The sequence below is a fragment of the Apodemus sylvaticus genome, chromosome 12 (assembly GCF_947179515.1).
Source record: "Apodemus sylvaticus chromosome 12, mApoSyl1.1, whole genome shotgun sequence".
NCBI lineage: Eukaryota > Metazoa > Chordata > Mammalia > Rodentia > Muridae > Apodemus > Apodemus sylvaticus.
The window spans coordinates 34,876,575-34,893,228 of record NC_067483.1 but is presented as its reverse complement, the minus strand read 5'-3'; the positions used below and the strand labels follow the sequence as shown (position 1 = coordinate 34,893,228).

General features: G+C 42.5%; 1 protein-coding gene across 1 annotated transcript in view; it reads left to right on the top strand.

Moving 5' to 3' along the window:
* Mcm6 (minichromosome maintenance complex component 6) overlaps positions 1–16,654 on the top strand; it is a 28,207-nt gene that overhangs the window by 6,121 nt on the left and 5,432 nt on the right. Inside the window, exons 3-13 of the mRNA XM_052200053.1 lie at positions 277–387; positions 2,535–2,784; positions 4,345–4,510; positions 4,751–4,896; positions 5,290–5,440; positions 7,338–7,479; positions 8,997–9,138; positions 9,905–10,012; positions 11,426–11,581; positions 13,319–13,447; positions 14,464–14,625. Of these exons, the coding sequence (XP_052056013.1) occupies positions 277–387; positions 2,535–2,784; positions 4,345–4,510; positions 4,751–4,896; positions 5,290–5,440; positions 7,338–7,479; positions 8,997–9,138; positions 9,905–10,012; positions 11,426–11,581; positions 13,319–13,447; positions 14,464–14,625 (1,663 nt within the window). The remainder of the gene's footprint in view (positions 1–276; positions 388–2,534; positions 2,785–4,344; positions 4,511–4,750; positions 4,897–5,289; positions 5,441–7,337; positions 7,480–8,996; positions 9,139–9,904; positions 10,013–11,425; positions 11,582–13,318; positions 13,448–14,463; positions 14,626–16,654) is intronic.

The window sequence follows — 16,654 nt, the reverse complement described above, 5'->3', positions numbered from 1 at the left end:
AGGTGTGGTAGCTGATGCCTACAACCCCAAGGCTGGGGAATGGGAAGAGGACGATCCCTGGTGCTTACTGGCTAGCCAGTCTAGCTAGTCAGCAGTGGGGCCCAGCTTCAAGGAGAGACGAAGTGTCTCTGGTGCTTCTGTCTGTAGTGGGATAAGAGATGATTGATAAAGTTTGATGGTGACCAGATGAAATGCTGGGCTCTCAAAGTTGACAAACATGAAAAAGAAGACAGACTTAGTAAGACTAATCTGTCACTGGTTCTCCTTGTTTTTCAGAGTCTACCCTTACCTGTGTCGAGCCTTGAAGACCTTTGTCAAAGACCGAAAGGAGATCCCTTTTGCTAAGGATTTTTATGTTGCGTTCCAAGACCTTCCTACTAGACACAAGTAAGGAAGGAGCCTTTGAGGGTGAAAGACTCATCATATCCCACACCACTTACTGGGCACTTAGAAAACTGGGGGTGCACAGCCATGCAATTGCTACCTGTGTAGGACACAAATCAGCCTTCCTTTGCTGCATCTCAGGGTCCTCACCTCTCATGGAGCACTGACACTGTGAAAGTTCCTCTGTTTGCTTGTGTCTTTTAAAGATAAGGCCCTCTGAGTAGCTCATGCTGCCTTCAAATCCCAATCCTCAGGTTTCCTTGTGGCAAGTGCTGTCACAGCGAGTTCATGCTGACATTTTACCCTAATACCTAGACCTAATACCCAGAAAGCTTAGTTTGGAGAAATTTGTTTTTCTATGGAGCTAGGATAGGCACTATGAAGTGAAGCAGATACTTAGTATTGATATTTTTAAGGCATCTTTTAGCGAATTTGGGAGGCAAGATTTGCCAAGAGGATAAAATGTGAGAACAGTTGCAGAAATTCATGAGTAAGGCTAATGATTGGCACATTCCTAATTTCAGCACTTAGTAAGCAGAGACATGTGGATCTCTTAAATATTCAAGGCCAGCTGGTCTAACAGAGTGAGTTCAGGTCAGCCAGAAATATGTAGTGAAATTCTGCCTTTTAAAAAAAAAAAGAATGCATTAATTAATTTAAAAAAAAAGTAAAAAAAAAAAAAACCTCATGAATTTTGGACTTTGATGACTATGGACTCACAGTGTATAGAACTGGCTGGCCTTGAACCCACAGCAGTCATTACAGAATACTGCCTCTGGAAGTATTGAGGTTAAGCCATGCACCACTAAGACTGGGAGAGATGTTGAATGGTTAAAAGCACTGGCTTCCCTTCCAGAGGAGCAGGCTCAATTCACAGCACTCATGGCAGCTCACAGCTCTATAATTCCAGTTCCAGAGCATCCGAAACCCTCACAGACAAGCATCCATGCAGGTGAAACACCAGTGCACGTAATAAAAATAAATAATTGTTTAAAAGGCATGTACCACCACCCCCACCTAAGTATATAACGTTGAAACATCTTTTTTTTTTTTTTAATTTCATGTATGTGAGTACATTGTAGCTGTCTTCAGACACACCAGAAGAGGGCATCAGATCCCATTACAGATGGTTGTGAGCCACCATGTGGTTGCTGGGAATTGAACTCAGGACCTCTGGAAGATCAGTCAGTGCTCTTAACCGCTGAGCCATCTCTCCAGCCCAACTTTGAAACATCTTAACTTGAAGAAAATTGTTAAAGTTTTATTCGTGTGTGTGTGTGTGTGTGTGTGTGAGAATCTCAAGTGTGTACACTACCCAAAGAGACCAGGAAAAGGTGCTGGATCCCCTGCAGTGAGTTTCCTGTTGTGGCTTAGGTGCTAGGAACTCAGATCCTCTAGGAGAGCAGCAAATACTCTTTGAACCACCACGTGCTCCAACCCTGAATCTGTTTTTCCTGAGTCTGAGCCGGTCCTCCAGCTCGGCCGACCCCCCAGTGAGCACCCAGATCTGCCCCTCCAGCGACACGCTGTGGGCACTTGCATGGCATGGCACCCACCCAGGGGTTTATTTCTTCAGTCTTTTCATATTTCATTTTTGTTTTTATTTACTTATTCTGGCTTTTTGAGACTGTTTTTCTGTTCAGTTCTGGCTGTCCTAGAACTTGCTCTGTAGACCAGGCAGGCCTCAAACTCTGATATCCACCTGCCTCTGCCTCCCAAGTGCTGGAACTAAAGCTGTACACCACCACTCCCCAGCTCATTTTTATTTTTGTTTTTATTTTAATTTCTGTTAAATAATTCAAAAGAAATTACGGCCTGGAGAGATAGTTCACCTGGTAAGAGTGAACTGTTTGCAGAGGACCTGAGTTTAGTTTCCAGCACGAGTATCTGAGGCTCACAACCACTTGTAACTCCTGCTCCAGGAAGAGTCCGTGTCTTCTGGCCTTGGGAAGCGTTTGCTCTCACATGCACAGAGACATACCCATACATTAAGACAAAAAAATAAAAAAACATTTTGTAGATTTCTTACGCTAGGAGGATGGGAAATGAGCTAAGGTGGTAGGTAGCTCAGTGTATGAGATTTTAGGTTCAGTCCCCGGAGCTGAAGGGAAAAGACAGAATATCTATTAATGTGGTTTGTCTTCAAATAGGATTCGTGAGCTCACTTCATCCAGGATTGGGCTGCTCACCCGAATCAGTGGGCAGGTGGTGCGCACTCACCCAGTTCACCCCGAGCTTGTGAGTGGGACTTTCCTGTGCCTTGACTGTCAAACAGTGATCAAAGACGTAGAACAGCAGTTCAAGTACACACAGCCGAATATCTGCCGAAATCCAGTGTGTGCCAACAGGAAGAGATTCCTTCTCGACACTAATAAATCAAGATTTGTTGACTTTCAAAAGGTATTTATTTCTGTTTAGATTAGATTCTTATATATAAATGTATTTATTAGACAAGTAGATTAAATCAAATTTACTGCTAATAATTCACTCTTGGCCCTTGTAATAACTTACTTAGATGTCAGTTTTTTAAGGAATGTAGTGCCCACAGAGGCCAGAAGAAGGTATCCGGTTGTGTTACAGATTGTCCTAGTTAGGTTCTATTGCTGTGGTAAACATGACCAAAAGCAACTGGGGGGGGGGGGGGGGGATTTATGTCATCTTATAGTTACATTCCATCATAGAAGGACATCAAATCAGGACCTGTGAGGTATGAACTGAAGTAGAGGCCATAGAATAGTGGGTCTCAACTTGTGGATCTCGACCTAAAATCATCAGAAAACATAAGTGATTACATAACAATTCATAACAATGGCAGATTTACAGTTATGAAATAGCAACGAAAATGGTGTTATAGCTAGGGGTTCCTACAGCCTGAGGCACTGTACTAAAGGGTGGCGGCTTCAGGGAGGTTGGGAGCACTACCATGGGGGGGGGGGCGGGTGGATGCTGCTTGCTGTTTATTATTTATCCAAGGCTTGGTCAGCCCACTTCTACAGTCCAGGACCACTTACTTGGGAGTGGCTCAAACCACTGTGCTCTGCGCCTTCCCACACCAATGATTAATCAAGAAAAATGCCCCCACGTGCTTGCCCACAGGCCAGCATGATAGAGGCATTTTTCCAACTGAGGGTTGGTCCCCCTTCCCAGATAGTTACAGTTTGTGTGACGATGACAGGAACTAGCCATGACACAGATGGTTATGAGCCTCCACAAGGAAGCTAGCAATCAAATTCCAGTCTTGCAGGAACAGTGTTCTTAAGCCCTGGAGCACCTCTTCAGTCCTGATTGAGCTATTTGACTGAAAGGGTACAAAGTTTTTATATCTGTTGCCTGCATGTAGTGCAACATTTGCAAAGTAGATCATGCTTTTAATTACTGAGCCACCTCTCCAGAACCAAGAGATGTAATTGCTTAGCCAGTTGAACTATTTGACAAAAAGTTTTAGGACACAAAGTCTTTGAAGCCTCTGCGGCTGCAGTATTTGCAGTTGTAACCTCCGTGTGGGTGATCTGGAGAAGCAGCCCATGGTCCTGATGGCTGAGACATCTTTCAGCCCCTAGTACAAAGTTTTTAGATGAATATTGGTATGTGTCAAAAGTTATGGGAGGGGGGGCCTGTGGAGATAGGGTAGTTAGTAACATGTTTGTCAACAGACATGAAGACCTGTATTTGATCCCTAGCACCACGTAAAGAACCCAGCGTGGTGCCATGTACTTTGAACATGTGCAGAGGCATCCAGATCCAGCCTAGCCAAATTGATGAGTTCTGGGCCAGGGAGAGACCCTGTGTTAAGAAAGAAGGTAGACGGTCCTGAGGAGTGACACCTGAGATAGCTGTAACCACCTGCACACACACACACAAAGAAAACGGTGTACAGAGAGGCTGGGTTATGTGGGTATTTATATTCAGATGTATAGCATGTGAAAGCATCTCTTTCTTTTGCTGTTGGTCTTGGTGTAGGTTCGCATTCAAGAGACTCAAGCAGAACTTCCCCGGGGGAGTATTCCCCGAAGTTTAGAGGTCATCCTGAGAGCCGAAGCTGTAGAGTCTGCCCAAGCTGGTGACAGATGTGACTTCACAGGGACACTGATTGTTGTGCCTGATGTCTCTAAGCTTAGCACACCAGGTCAGTAATTTGTTGCTCAGATGTAATGAGTCCTGGTCACCTGCTGCTCAGGATATCTGGCTTCTGGAATCTTCTTTGTAACCTTTATGGCTACCAATCAGAATGAACACAGATGAAGACAATAAAAAATTGATTTTCCTATGAAAGGTGCTGTTTTAACTTTGGCTTATTCAAGTACATAGTTCCTATGAGCACCATTAGGGTTTGAGCTGTGGAACACCTTCTCCTTCCCTCTTACAGGAGCGCGCGCAGAGACTAACTCCCGAGTCAGTGGAGTTGACGGCTATGAGACAGAGGGCATCCGAGGACTGCGAGCCCTTGGTGTCAGGGATCTGTCATACAGGCTGGTCTTCCTCGCCTGCTATGTTGCACCAACCAACCCAAGGGTAGGCCTTATTTTTACTTATTTGTTTACTGTGCTAGAGATTAAGCATAGGATCTGTGCCAGCTAGGTAGGGATTGGGCTCCATCCTCCACCTTGGTGTGAGATTTACTAAGATGGCAGAGCTGAATAATGCCCTTTGCTAATTTTCATCTTCATGTCAGTGATGAACTTACTACAATTCAGAGTAACATAAATCAATGGTAGCTTTTGATTTCTTCTCTGGATAAAAGATAAGCTTTTACATATCTTTATTAACTGAAGCCTAGTTTAGGGACTATAGTAAATAAATCACAACTTGGACCTCCCAAGCAATCTTACTATAGTGGAATTTCTTTCCCTTTATGTAATCTTGGCTCTCTATAATGTTTTTCACTTTGTTTGTCTTCCACCTCAGTTTGGAGGAAAAGAACTCAGAGATGAGGAACAGACAGCTGAGAGCATTAAGAACCAAATGACGGTGAAGGAATGGGAAAAGGTGTTTGAAATGAGTCAGGACAAAAACCTGTACCACAATCTCTGCACTAGCCTCTTCCCTACTATACATGGTAAGAGCTCTGATAAGATACCCACTGCTTTTTCAGAAAACCTGGGTTGGCTCACAGAATTCGCTATTGTCTATGACCCTGGCTGTAGGGAATCCAGCACCTTTGGCTTCTGAGGGCACCAGACCTGCAAGTGGAAAATAGGTACACATTCAGACAACATACCAACACACTTAATAAAGATGATCATCATCAGAGACTGTGGACACCCAGAAGTAGATTGGGGCTAGAGCTCATGCAGGGCCTCACTCGACTTAGTGCTGGTGGATAGGTGGAAGCTCAGATTCCATAAGAATGAGACATCTAGTGGGCAGGTCTTCACCACAGGCAGCCCATTTCATGTGAAGAACATGAAAATAAAGCAAGGAGGAGACAGTGCTTTCCTAGTCTTGGAGCCACAGGCCTTAAGTTCACACAGTTACTTGTTAAAACTCAAGTCACACAGGCATAGTGATACCTATATTCTCTGCCATCAAGGAGGAGGCCAACCCAGGGAAATGCATGTGAGTTTGAGTATCGCCTGGACCCTGTCTACAAGAGTCACTAAATTCATGCCTACTTCAAAGATAGAAAATTAGGTTCTATCTCCTTTGTTTGAGACAAGATCTTACTACATAGTCTCAGCTGCACCAGAACTGTAGACCAAGCTAGTCTTGAACTCACAGGACTGGAGTTAAAGGTATAATCTACCACAGCAAACAGGTTCTATCTCAGTTTTTGTTGATTTTAGGCTTCTTTTTGTTTCCCAGGTGCTGGATCAAAGGCATCTGCCAGCATACTCAGTTTAGGTTCTCAAGATAACACATATCAAAGCTTTTATGGACTATTTGAAACTCATCTTACCATCGACACATTTGTCTCATACGTCGTGTCAGTTTTGTTATAGAATGGATTTTTAGTTTTCTGTTTCTATATGTGTACATATGTGTGCTTAAAATGGTGGGCAAAGTCAGCCTCAGATGACGTCCCCAGGAGCTGTTCTCCTTGGGATTTGTGTTGGCTTTGGTTTTGAGGCAGCCTTTCATTAATCTGCAGCTCTGAGTAAGCTGCGCTGGGTGGTCAGAAAAACCCAGTTAGTAATCTGGCTGCCTGTGCTTCCCCTGCACTGGGATTTCAGGTGTAAGCTGCTGGAGCTGGATTTTCCTATGGTTCCTAGGAACTGATCACAGGTCCTGAGGCTTGCCTGCAAGTACTTTACCAAATGAACTGTCTCTCAGGCCATTACTTTTCTTTGGTTGGTTTGTTTGGGGGAGTTTTTTGTTTTATTTTAATAAATGGTTTATATACATTTGCCAGGTATCTTTTGGGTAGTGGAGTTCAGTCACCAATTTCTCAAGGGTGTGAGGGAGGAGCAGCTAATAGAGGCACTACAAATTGCCTTCAGCATGTAGTGTGCATTTATTTAGTATTGGTCAGCAAAAGAAATGTCACCTCAGATTCCTGAAGGAACTGAAGCTGCCACTAGCAAGAACAGGCAATGGACCAGAAGGGTAGCACACTCATCCCACTCCAGCAAAAAAGAAAAAAACTTAGAAATGTGGTGGTATGTGGTGGAAGTCTATATTTGTGGGAAGGTCTTTGAGGGCTAAGGCTGTGGGAAAGGCCTCACATAAGAAGTGGACAAAGAAAGGCTCTTGGGATGGTGAGCATGGGCGACTGACACCTGTGGTATGGGAGAAGACACTCATGGTGGCTTCTTTTCTTTTGGTTAAATTATGTGTGCCCGAGCTGTTTAAGTTAGCATTTGTATGTATCATACCAAGAGGAAAGATATAGTTGAAGGTCAGAGGACAGCTTTGTATAGTTGGCTATTTCCTTCTACCTTTACATGGTTTTCTGGGATCAAACTCTAGTCTCATCCCCTGAAAATTAATTTTTCATCTGGAGCTTTTCATTTCAGGCAATGATGAAGTAAAACGTGGTGTTCTACTGATGTTGTTCGGTGGTGTTCCTAAGACCACAGGGGAAGGAACCTCTCTTCGTGGGGATATAAATGTTTGCATTGTTGGTGATCCAAGTACAGCTAAGAGCCAATTTCTCAAGTACGTGTCTGCCTGCAGTAGTACAGCGGGAAAAGCTATGCTTGTGTTCTTGTTGGTCCCCTCTGCTACCAAGGATGCAGTCAGTGTCAGCTGCACAGTTTGTTTTAGAGACAGGTCTCTGTAGCATGTGTCAACTGTGTCCAACTTAAAAGAGTTTTAGATAATTGCTTTATGTAATTTCCCACTTTCTGTTTAATATATTTCTTGTCCCTCATAAAACAGATGGGTGACCAGGAGGTAGACAACATTATACTTTTATGTAAAAACACAATTTAGCCATTTTTAGGTTTAATTCTAGTCACTACCACCCTCTGTCTCCAGAACATATTTTTGTTCCCCTGAACTGAACCACTACACCTGTAAAGCCGCGGTTCTCCAATCCCTCTCATAGCTCCCAGCAAGCACCGTTTTACTTTAACTAATAAGTGTAACCCTACTATTTCGGACTGTGTCTAGCTCGCTTCCCTTAGTGCAGTACACTGTATTCACCATGCTGTGGTGCTGGAATCTACTTTATGCATGTGCTGCAGTGTGTTTTGTACATAATGAATAGATAGATGTTCCAGTTGTTTTTATTCTCCCATTATAGTAGTAATAATTCTATGAAAATCACTAATTGAGTATCAGAGACTCTGCTTTTCTATTGTTTTCAGACAGGGTTTTTCTCTACAGCCCAGAATGGCCTCGAATTCATGATCTTAGTCTCCTAAGTACTGAGATTAGAAGCTTGTTCCACACCCAAATCTATTCCTTAAATTTTTTAAAAAAATTTTATTTTGGTTTTATGAGGCATGTTCTCTGTAGCCTTGGTTGTCTTGAAACTTGCTCTGTAGACCAATCTGGCCTTGAACTCGTAAAGATCTGCTTGCCTCAACCTCCCAAATGCTGGGACTTAAGGCTGTACCACCACTACCTGGCTTTCTTAATTTTTTTTTAAATTTTTTTAAAATTTATTTATTTGTTATATGTAAGTGCACTGTAGCTGTCTTCAAACATACCAGAAGAGGGCATCAGATCTCATTACAGACGGTGAGCCACCATGTAGTTGCCTGGATTTGAAGTTAAGAGTAGTCAGTACTTTTGACCACTGAGCCATTTCACCAGCCCTAGCGTTTATTTTTGGGAGCTGGAAAAATAGCTTAGTGAGCACACAAAGACCTGGTGGCTGAAGTTCAGTCCCTGGAAAGTGTATAGGGTGGTCGAAAGAAATCACAAAGTTGTCCTTTGACCTTCATTTACCACGCCTACGCATGTGCGCGCGCGCGCGCGCGCGCACACACACACACACACACACACACACACACACACACACACACACACATATACACACACACAAAGTAAAAATGAATGCATTTGTTAAGTTCAAAGATGATGTTTTTGTCTTGTATTCATCTCATCTGACTGGAGCTCAACTGCCTACTAATTTGGATCAGTTTTAGAACTGCTGTTACCTGATATTTCTGGAACTGGTGTTGTGTATTGCTGCGTTAATGAATCTTTGTGATGTTCTTGAATAGGCATGTGGATGAGTTCAGTCCCAGAGCTGTCTACACCAGTGGCAAAGCCTCCAGTGCGGCTGGCTTGACAGCTGCTGTGGTGAGAGATGAAGAATCTCATGAATTTGTCATTGAGGCTGGAGCGTTGATGCTGGCTGACAACGTAAGGACATTGTACGCTGGTGGATATAGGAACGACCTTTCATAACAAGCTATAGTTTTTACTGAATTCATTAGTATGTTAGTCAGTTTTATTACTCTACATTGATACATTAGTTGATACTTTCTGAGCATCCCTAGAATGTGTTGATGACTGTGACTTGACCATCCCAGTTTGTTGCTTTGCTAACATCTCAGGTTTATCCATGAATACATTGATATTACCTATATATTTGGCAAAGAGTAATTCCTTGTGGGTATACAAGCTTATATTCATTGTGGTACTCCTTCCTCCTTCGCTCTTGACTTTTCCAGACTAAAATCAATGGTCAAGCCCATCAGTCTGTATTTGTGATTGGCCTGGAACTCCCAGAGATCTGCCTCTCCCACCTACATTCTTTGATCACAGATGTGCCATTACACCCAGCCCAAATCTCTTCATGCTGAGCTTTATAAATTTTGCAGTCCGTTGCCTGCATAGTATTTGTTTTGCTCTTAGTTTCAGTGAGTCAGGTATGAGATTCCCTTCTAGCTCTGTTCTGTTGAATAGTCTTGCCTAAACAGGAATTAAGAATGTTTATATCCCATCTCCATTTGCCTGGGGAATAGAAAGGTCTCTGGTAAGAAACTTTGTAAGTTTACCATCTTAAATCTGCAAAGCAGTTTCTCTGATTTCCTCACGCATGCTAGGCAAGTAGGTACCCTACCACTGAGCTCCATCCTTGGCCCTGCAAGGAAATCTCTTAATGCTAGGTCTGTTTGGGTTACAGGGTGTCTGTTGTATTGATGAGTTTGATAAGATGGACATGCGAGACCAAGTTGCTATTCATGAAGCTATGGAGCAGCAGACCATATCTATCACTAAAGCAGGAGTGAAGGTGGGTATCCCTCAGCCCTGCAGATTAGTGTGTCAGAGTCATCCACCTAGTGGATACATTATTCCAAAGTGCAATGTTAATCTAAAATGTAAAGTACAGGTGTTACTGACGGTCCAGTAGTACAGTTATGTTGCTGTGATAGGAAGTAATGGTACTGATGTGATTTTTAGCATTTCATTTTTCAGAAATTTAAAGCTTTTTAAATATTTATTTGGGGGCCACTTTGGCATCTATGTGACAAGACAACTTTGTGAATTTGGTTCTTTCATCTTTACATGATTTGGGGGGCTCACACTCAGTTACTAGACTTGCATAAAAGGGACACAACCTGCTGAGCCATCTTGCCAGCTGTGCTTTTTTTTTTTTTTTTTTTATGTAAATGACGAGTACACTGTAGCTGTCTTCAGACACACCAGAAGAAGTCATCAGATCCTATTACAGATGGTTGTGAGCCACCACTCGTTGCTGGGAATTGAACTCAGAACCTTCGGAAGAGCAGCCAGTGCTCTCAACCGCTGAGCCATCTCTCCAGCCCTCCAGCTGTGCTTTGTAAACGTTTCATAAAATATGCATTTGTTGATTAAACAGCCTTCTTGTTATAACAAAAACAGCCAGTACCACAAATTACTCAAATATCAACAGATAATTTAAATGAAATTATCTGATTACAGTATGATAGCCAATATTAAAGAGAATCTTAACTTATTAAAAGTAGTAGGTTTGGGGGCCAGACAAATGGCTTAGCAGTTAAGGGCATTGTTATTGCAGAGGACCCGAGTTCAGTTCCCAGAACTCAGAATCAGCTTACAACTCCAGAGATTTCAACTTCCTCATCTGACTCGTATAGACACTGCAGGCACAAGTACACAAGACGTGCATACATATAATTTTAAAATTAAATAAATCTTTTAAAAATTGAAAAATAGTTTTTTTAAAGTCATACACTGGTATATAAATTTAAGAGAAATTTGTACAACTCATAGTACAATGGATACTAAGTATGTGCTGAGTTTACACACAAGTAAGCAAGTGCATACAGTTTTTCCTTTTAACTTCATGATTTTATTAGCAGTATTCCTGTAGGAGCACCTGCTAGGTTCACTATGATTTCTTAGCCGCATGGCACTCAGCTCCATGAACCATTGGGTGGTTTTCAGTCTGGTATGTCAGAAGCTAATGTCAACTGTCATGTCAGATGAAGACCTCCCATGTCTAGTTAGAAGGTAATTCCTAGCAGAGCGCTAGCTAAGGGACTCATGCCGTTCATCACTGTGTAGAAGAGCTAGCTGTGCTGATACCATGCTTGAGTTTGGATGGTTCAGTAACTTAGTTCATTGCATGAGATAGAACTTGTATCTATATTGGCCAATTTGGGTTTTGTGTTTTAGTCTCATGATTTTCTCTCATGATCAGGCAACTCTGAATGCCAGGACATCCATTTTAGCTGCAGCAAATCCTGTCAGCGGACACTACGACAGATCGAAATCTCTGAAACAGAACATCAATCTGTCAGCGCCCATCATGTCCCGCTTTGATCTCTTCTTCATTCTGGTGGATGAGTGCAATGAGGTAACCACTTCAGCTGTTGTTCGTGTTTCCTTTGTGTTCAGTTTCATGACCTTTTGTACCTCTTGGTGTAATGCTCCTGGCCTCAGCTAGTTGTCGTTAGATTTAAGTAGTCAACCTTACTATCTCAGATGTGTGTGAACACACAAACAGCCCACTACCCAACAAGGTTCTGTGTGACTCAGGCTGGCCTTGAACTCTGTGTATGCCTATCTTTATGGGATATAATTCTGATCGATAAGCGGGAAGCTCTATTTCAATAATTGATTCAAAACCCTTGCTTCCAACCTAACTTGACATTATCTAAATAAAACTGCCTTGCTTTTGTGAATGTTTGGGGGACGTGGGCTTAGGTTTCTTTCTCCCCTGTTCCCTTCACAAGTACACAAATGTAGTTAACTCATAGATAATAGTGCAGTGGCTAAGAGGACACACTGAAGCGAGACTCTTCAGTCCTGTCCCCACTACTTAGTGAGACCTTGGTCAGACAATTTAACTGTTCATCCACTTCATGAAGATTGCTCTAGACAGACCTGAGAAGACAGCTTCATATACGAGGCTCCTGTAAGTGCTCTGCTAGGCTTGTTTTGAAAGTTTAAAAATTTTTTTCTTCTGTTTTTGTTTTTGTTTTGAGACAGGGTCTCTATGTGGCCCTGGCTATCCTGGGATTCACTATGCAGACGAGGCTGGCCTCAAAATGACAAAGATCTGCCTACCTTTGCCTCCCAAGTGCTGGGATTAAAAGCATGCGCCACCATGCTCAACCCCACCACATGTGTCAGTAATGTTCTCTAACTGTTCTTCTAAATCTGTTTTGTTTGTTTGGGTCAGTTCCTCCTCCCCCCCCACCCCCCCTCCCCTTCCCCCTTCTCCTCAGTTCTTGTTATAACAACACCTTACTAAAGGTAGTCAATTCTGTCCAGGTATTTCAGGGAGATAAAACAAACTAAGAGATGTTTTAGTGGTTTGATTCTAAGCCCATCCCTATGTGGTGTCTCACAACATGCATGACAACATCCAGGGGTCTGAAGCAACTCTTGGCCTATGGCCACCAAGCATGTCCATGATGCAAATATATTTTCTTGGTTTTTTGAGACAGGGTCTCAACGTAATTCTGGTCTGGAGCTTGCTATGTAGGCCAGGGTGGCCTCAAACGCACAGAATTTCTGCCTCCCCCAGTGCTGGGATTAAAGGCATAGGCTACCATACCCAGCATAAAATGTGTTTTTTTTTTTTTTTTAATTTAAAAAAATCTATAAAACCTTTGCTCATTGGGCTGGAGAGATGGCTCAGCAGTTAAGAGCACGTTGTTCTTGCCAAGGACCCATCTTCAATTCGCTCACAAGCATCTGGACTACATTGCTGTGAGATCCAAGGCCCCCCCCCCCTCTCACACACACACACACACACACTGTGGCCATCAGACATATACATGATGCACAGATGTGCATGTAAGCAAAACTCATGCATATTGACTAAATAAATCTAAAAACAATAAATAAAGCAACTTTTCTTATTTCAAGGTAGGGTCTACTGTAGCATATACCGGCCTTGAATTTATGTAGTTAAGGCTTAACTCCATTGAGGTTTCTGCCTCTACCTCCCAAGTGCTGGGCTTGCAGGTCTTTACTATGAGCACAGATAAAAGATCATTTGTAGCTATATATCATCCCTTACTATGTGTGGCACTTCGGAATCAATATTACTATGACTGAAAGAAATTCTCTTGTTTTGGATTAGGTGACAGATTATGCTATTGCCAGGCGCATAGTAGACTTGCATTCAAGGATTGAAGAATCGATCGACCGAGTTTATTCCCTTGATGACATAAGAAGGTATCTTCTCTTTGCCCGACAGTTTAAGCCCAAGGTAATCTGCCCTGCCATACCCGGATTAGTCATGGTGCCTGTGGGTGTTAAAATCAGATTTATGTAAATGGGTTATGTGGAAATTAACTAAACTTGGTTTTAGCTTTGGTTTTGATCTTTTGAGGCAGGCAGGCTATCCACTGTGTAGTCTAGGCCAACCTCAAACTTATAACCCTACTTTAGATGCCCGCTTCTTTGTGTGTAGGAATGTGCCAATGTGCCTAGCTGTATATATTTTTTTAATATCCTCAAATCTTTAGCTTATTGTTTGAGAACTTTATACTTGAATAAGATGTGTTTTTATAAATCCACCTCTTATTTCTAGGCTTTTTATCCCTCCCATATTCATACCACTTTTCCTTCCTACTTTGTACACTCCTTTTAAAACCCTCTTAAGTCCACTATAATCTCCTTAAATTTTAAGTTTTGTGTTTGTTTTGAATACTAGTTTGTTTCTTTAAAAAATGGTTTATTTGTTAAATACTTATAAAAATATTTTAGCCAGGCATAGGGGTCTATATAGTGACATTATCTAACCATAAAGGTAAATAAATAAGGATTGTGAGCGGTTTTTGTATAAAGAGTGTATTTGCCAGTACTACTGTGTACTGAATTTCTTGCTGTAAACCCAAGGGCCTTTTAAGTCAGCATATGCTGTCTTTTTCCCTACAGCCTGTATAAAATCATTAGCTAAGCCTCAAGGATAGACTGAGTGCTAATGAGCTTTGACATCTTGATGTTCATTTCATTTTATTCTATTGCTTCATGAGTTAAACATCATTTAGAAATGGTCAATTGCTTACACTGGTCCATTGTCTTCATGTTCATAAAATTAGGACATGAATGTATAGGCTTCTGAGTATCAGTTTCTGAAGTAACTCACTGTCTTCGTGATAAAGTTTCCACCTCTGTCCTGTTTCCTGGAGTGCTCCCATCTGGGCCTCTTTAACTGAAGTTTAATGAAGTCAATAAAAAGAGAATATAAATACCTCCCTGACTTGGCGGGTTTTGAAACAGATTTCCAAAGAGTCAGAGGACTTCATTGTGGAACAATACAAACGCCTCCGCCAGAGAGACGGCTCTGGGGTCACCAAGTCCTCGTGGAGAATCACCGTGCGACAGCTGGAGAGCATGATCCGACTCTCAGAATCCATGGCCCGCATGCACTGCTGTGACGAGGTGCCAGTCCTCTGCGCATGGGAAGGGGGTGCATGAGTTGGCTTGTGGACGTTTTTTTGTTTGTTTGTTTGTTTGTTTGTTTTTTCGAGACAGGGTTTCTCTGTGTAGCCCTGGCTGTCCTGGAACTCACTCTGTAGACCAGGCTGGCCTCCAACTCAGAAATCCGCCTGCCTCTGCCTCCCAGAGCGCTGGGATTACAGGCTTGCGCCACCACTGCCCTGGCTTGTGGGTGTGTTTTTATCTATTCTCCCAGTAAGAAGGTTGCTATCCTGCTGTTACGAGATATGATGTCTAGACTGATAGTAACATAAAATTGTTTATTATAATCAGTAGATGATGGAGTGTAGATACAGGTGAGCATTTGTACAAGAGAAACATTTAATTTCTACAGTGTTCTTGGCCTCTGGCTGGGAATAGAAATGTGACTGTGGCTCCTGCCTCAGAAGGAGCCTTCCTCCTTGGGGTTGTATAATCAGTGTGTGGTGGGTTTGGGTATTATTTTGGTTTTGCATGTGCCAGGGCAAATTAAATTCAGGGCTTTGTGCATGCTAAGCATACTCTTGACATTGACCTTAGCTCTGTGGGTTTTTAATTGCTCTTGGTGCCCTAGACTCAAAGCAGATGTCAGATTATGGGAAGGGGGCGATATTGGAAGCCACACATCTGCTTCAAGTCAAGAAACTTCTGTGTACTTTTATATACAAAGTTCAGTTAGAATTCAGATTTTGTCTGTGAAAAGGCTAGGTTCATTTGTTGGGGGGGGGCTCTTGGTAACCTGGCTTAAATCCCCAGCCCTCTGCCACAGACTACCATGGATAGAGTTATAAACGCACCTAGGTTTTGAGATAGCAATTAAAGCCCAAACTGGCCTTGAACTTGACCTTGTATCACATGCCTATAATCCCAAGTCTTATGAGTTCAAAGTCATCCTCATCTACATTTCAGGCCAACTTGAGCTGAATGGGTCTTTGTCTCAAAACATAAATCAACAAAACAGGATTTGGGGATGTCATAGATACTTGTGTGTTGGGCCCTAGATTCAGTTCTCAGTACTATAAGGGAAGGGAGAAAGGAAGATGCCAGGTGGTAGTGGTACACACCTTAATTCCAGCACTCAGGAAGTAGAAGCAGGTGGGTTCACTGTGAGTTCAAGACCAGCCTGATATACAGAGGTAGTTCCAGGATAGCCAGGGCTACACAAAAAAAGTAAAGAAAAAAAAAGAAAATGGAGCTGAGGAGTTACAGAATTAGAGCTGGGGAGATTAAGAATATAGAGGGCCCAACAGTTATATTCCCAACAACCACATGATGGCTTCTGAGTGTCCTTGACACTCGTCCTAAGGGGTCCAATACCTTCTGGCCTCTGCAGGCTCTTGAGTGCACAGACATAATTGCAGACAAATGCACATTAAATAAAAATGAAATAAAGGGAGGAAAGTGTATACTACTCTTGTTAGGTCCAGTTCTGCCTCCCAGATATAAGATATATTTCTGCTCCAGAAATAAGAAAATATATTTACAGATACCTTGGCCATATAACTAGGCTCTACTCTGACTACTACTACTTTAGTAGCTAGTCATAGCTGTTAAAGATAACCCATTTATTTTAATCTACATTCTGCCATGTGGCTAGTTACCTGTGCTCAGGAATCATGAGTCTGTCTCAGGTCTTCCCGGGGACTCTTCCTCCTGGCTCTATCCCAGAATTCTTTCTCCTCCTAGATATCCCACTTCCCATTTCCTGCCTACACCGTAGGCCACGGGCTTTTTAATTGACAGGTGATGCATCCATACAATACACATCATATTCTCTGCAAACCAGAGTTTGTTTCTGTCTTAGGGTTTCTATTCCTGCACAAACATGACCAAGAAGCAAGCAAGTTGGGGAGGAAAGGGTTTATTCAGCTTACACTTCCACACTGCTGTTGATTACCAAAGGAAGCCAGGACTGGCTTGCTCAGCTTGCTTTCTTAGAGAACCCAGGACTACCAGCCCAGGGATGGCACCACCCACAATGAGCCCTCTCCGA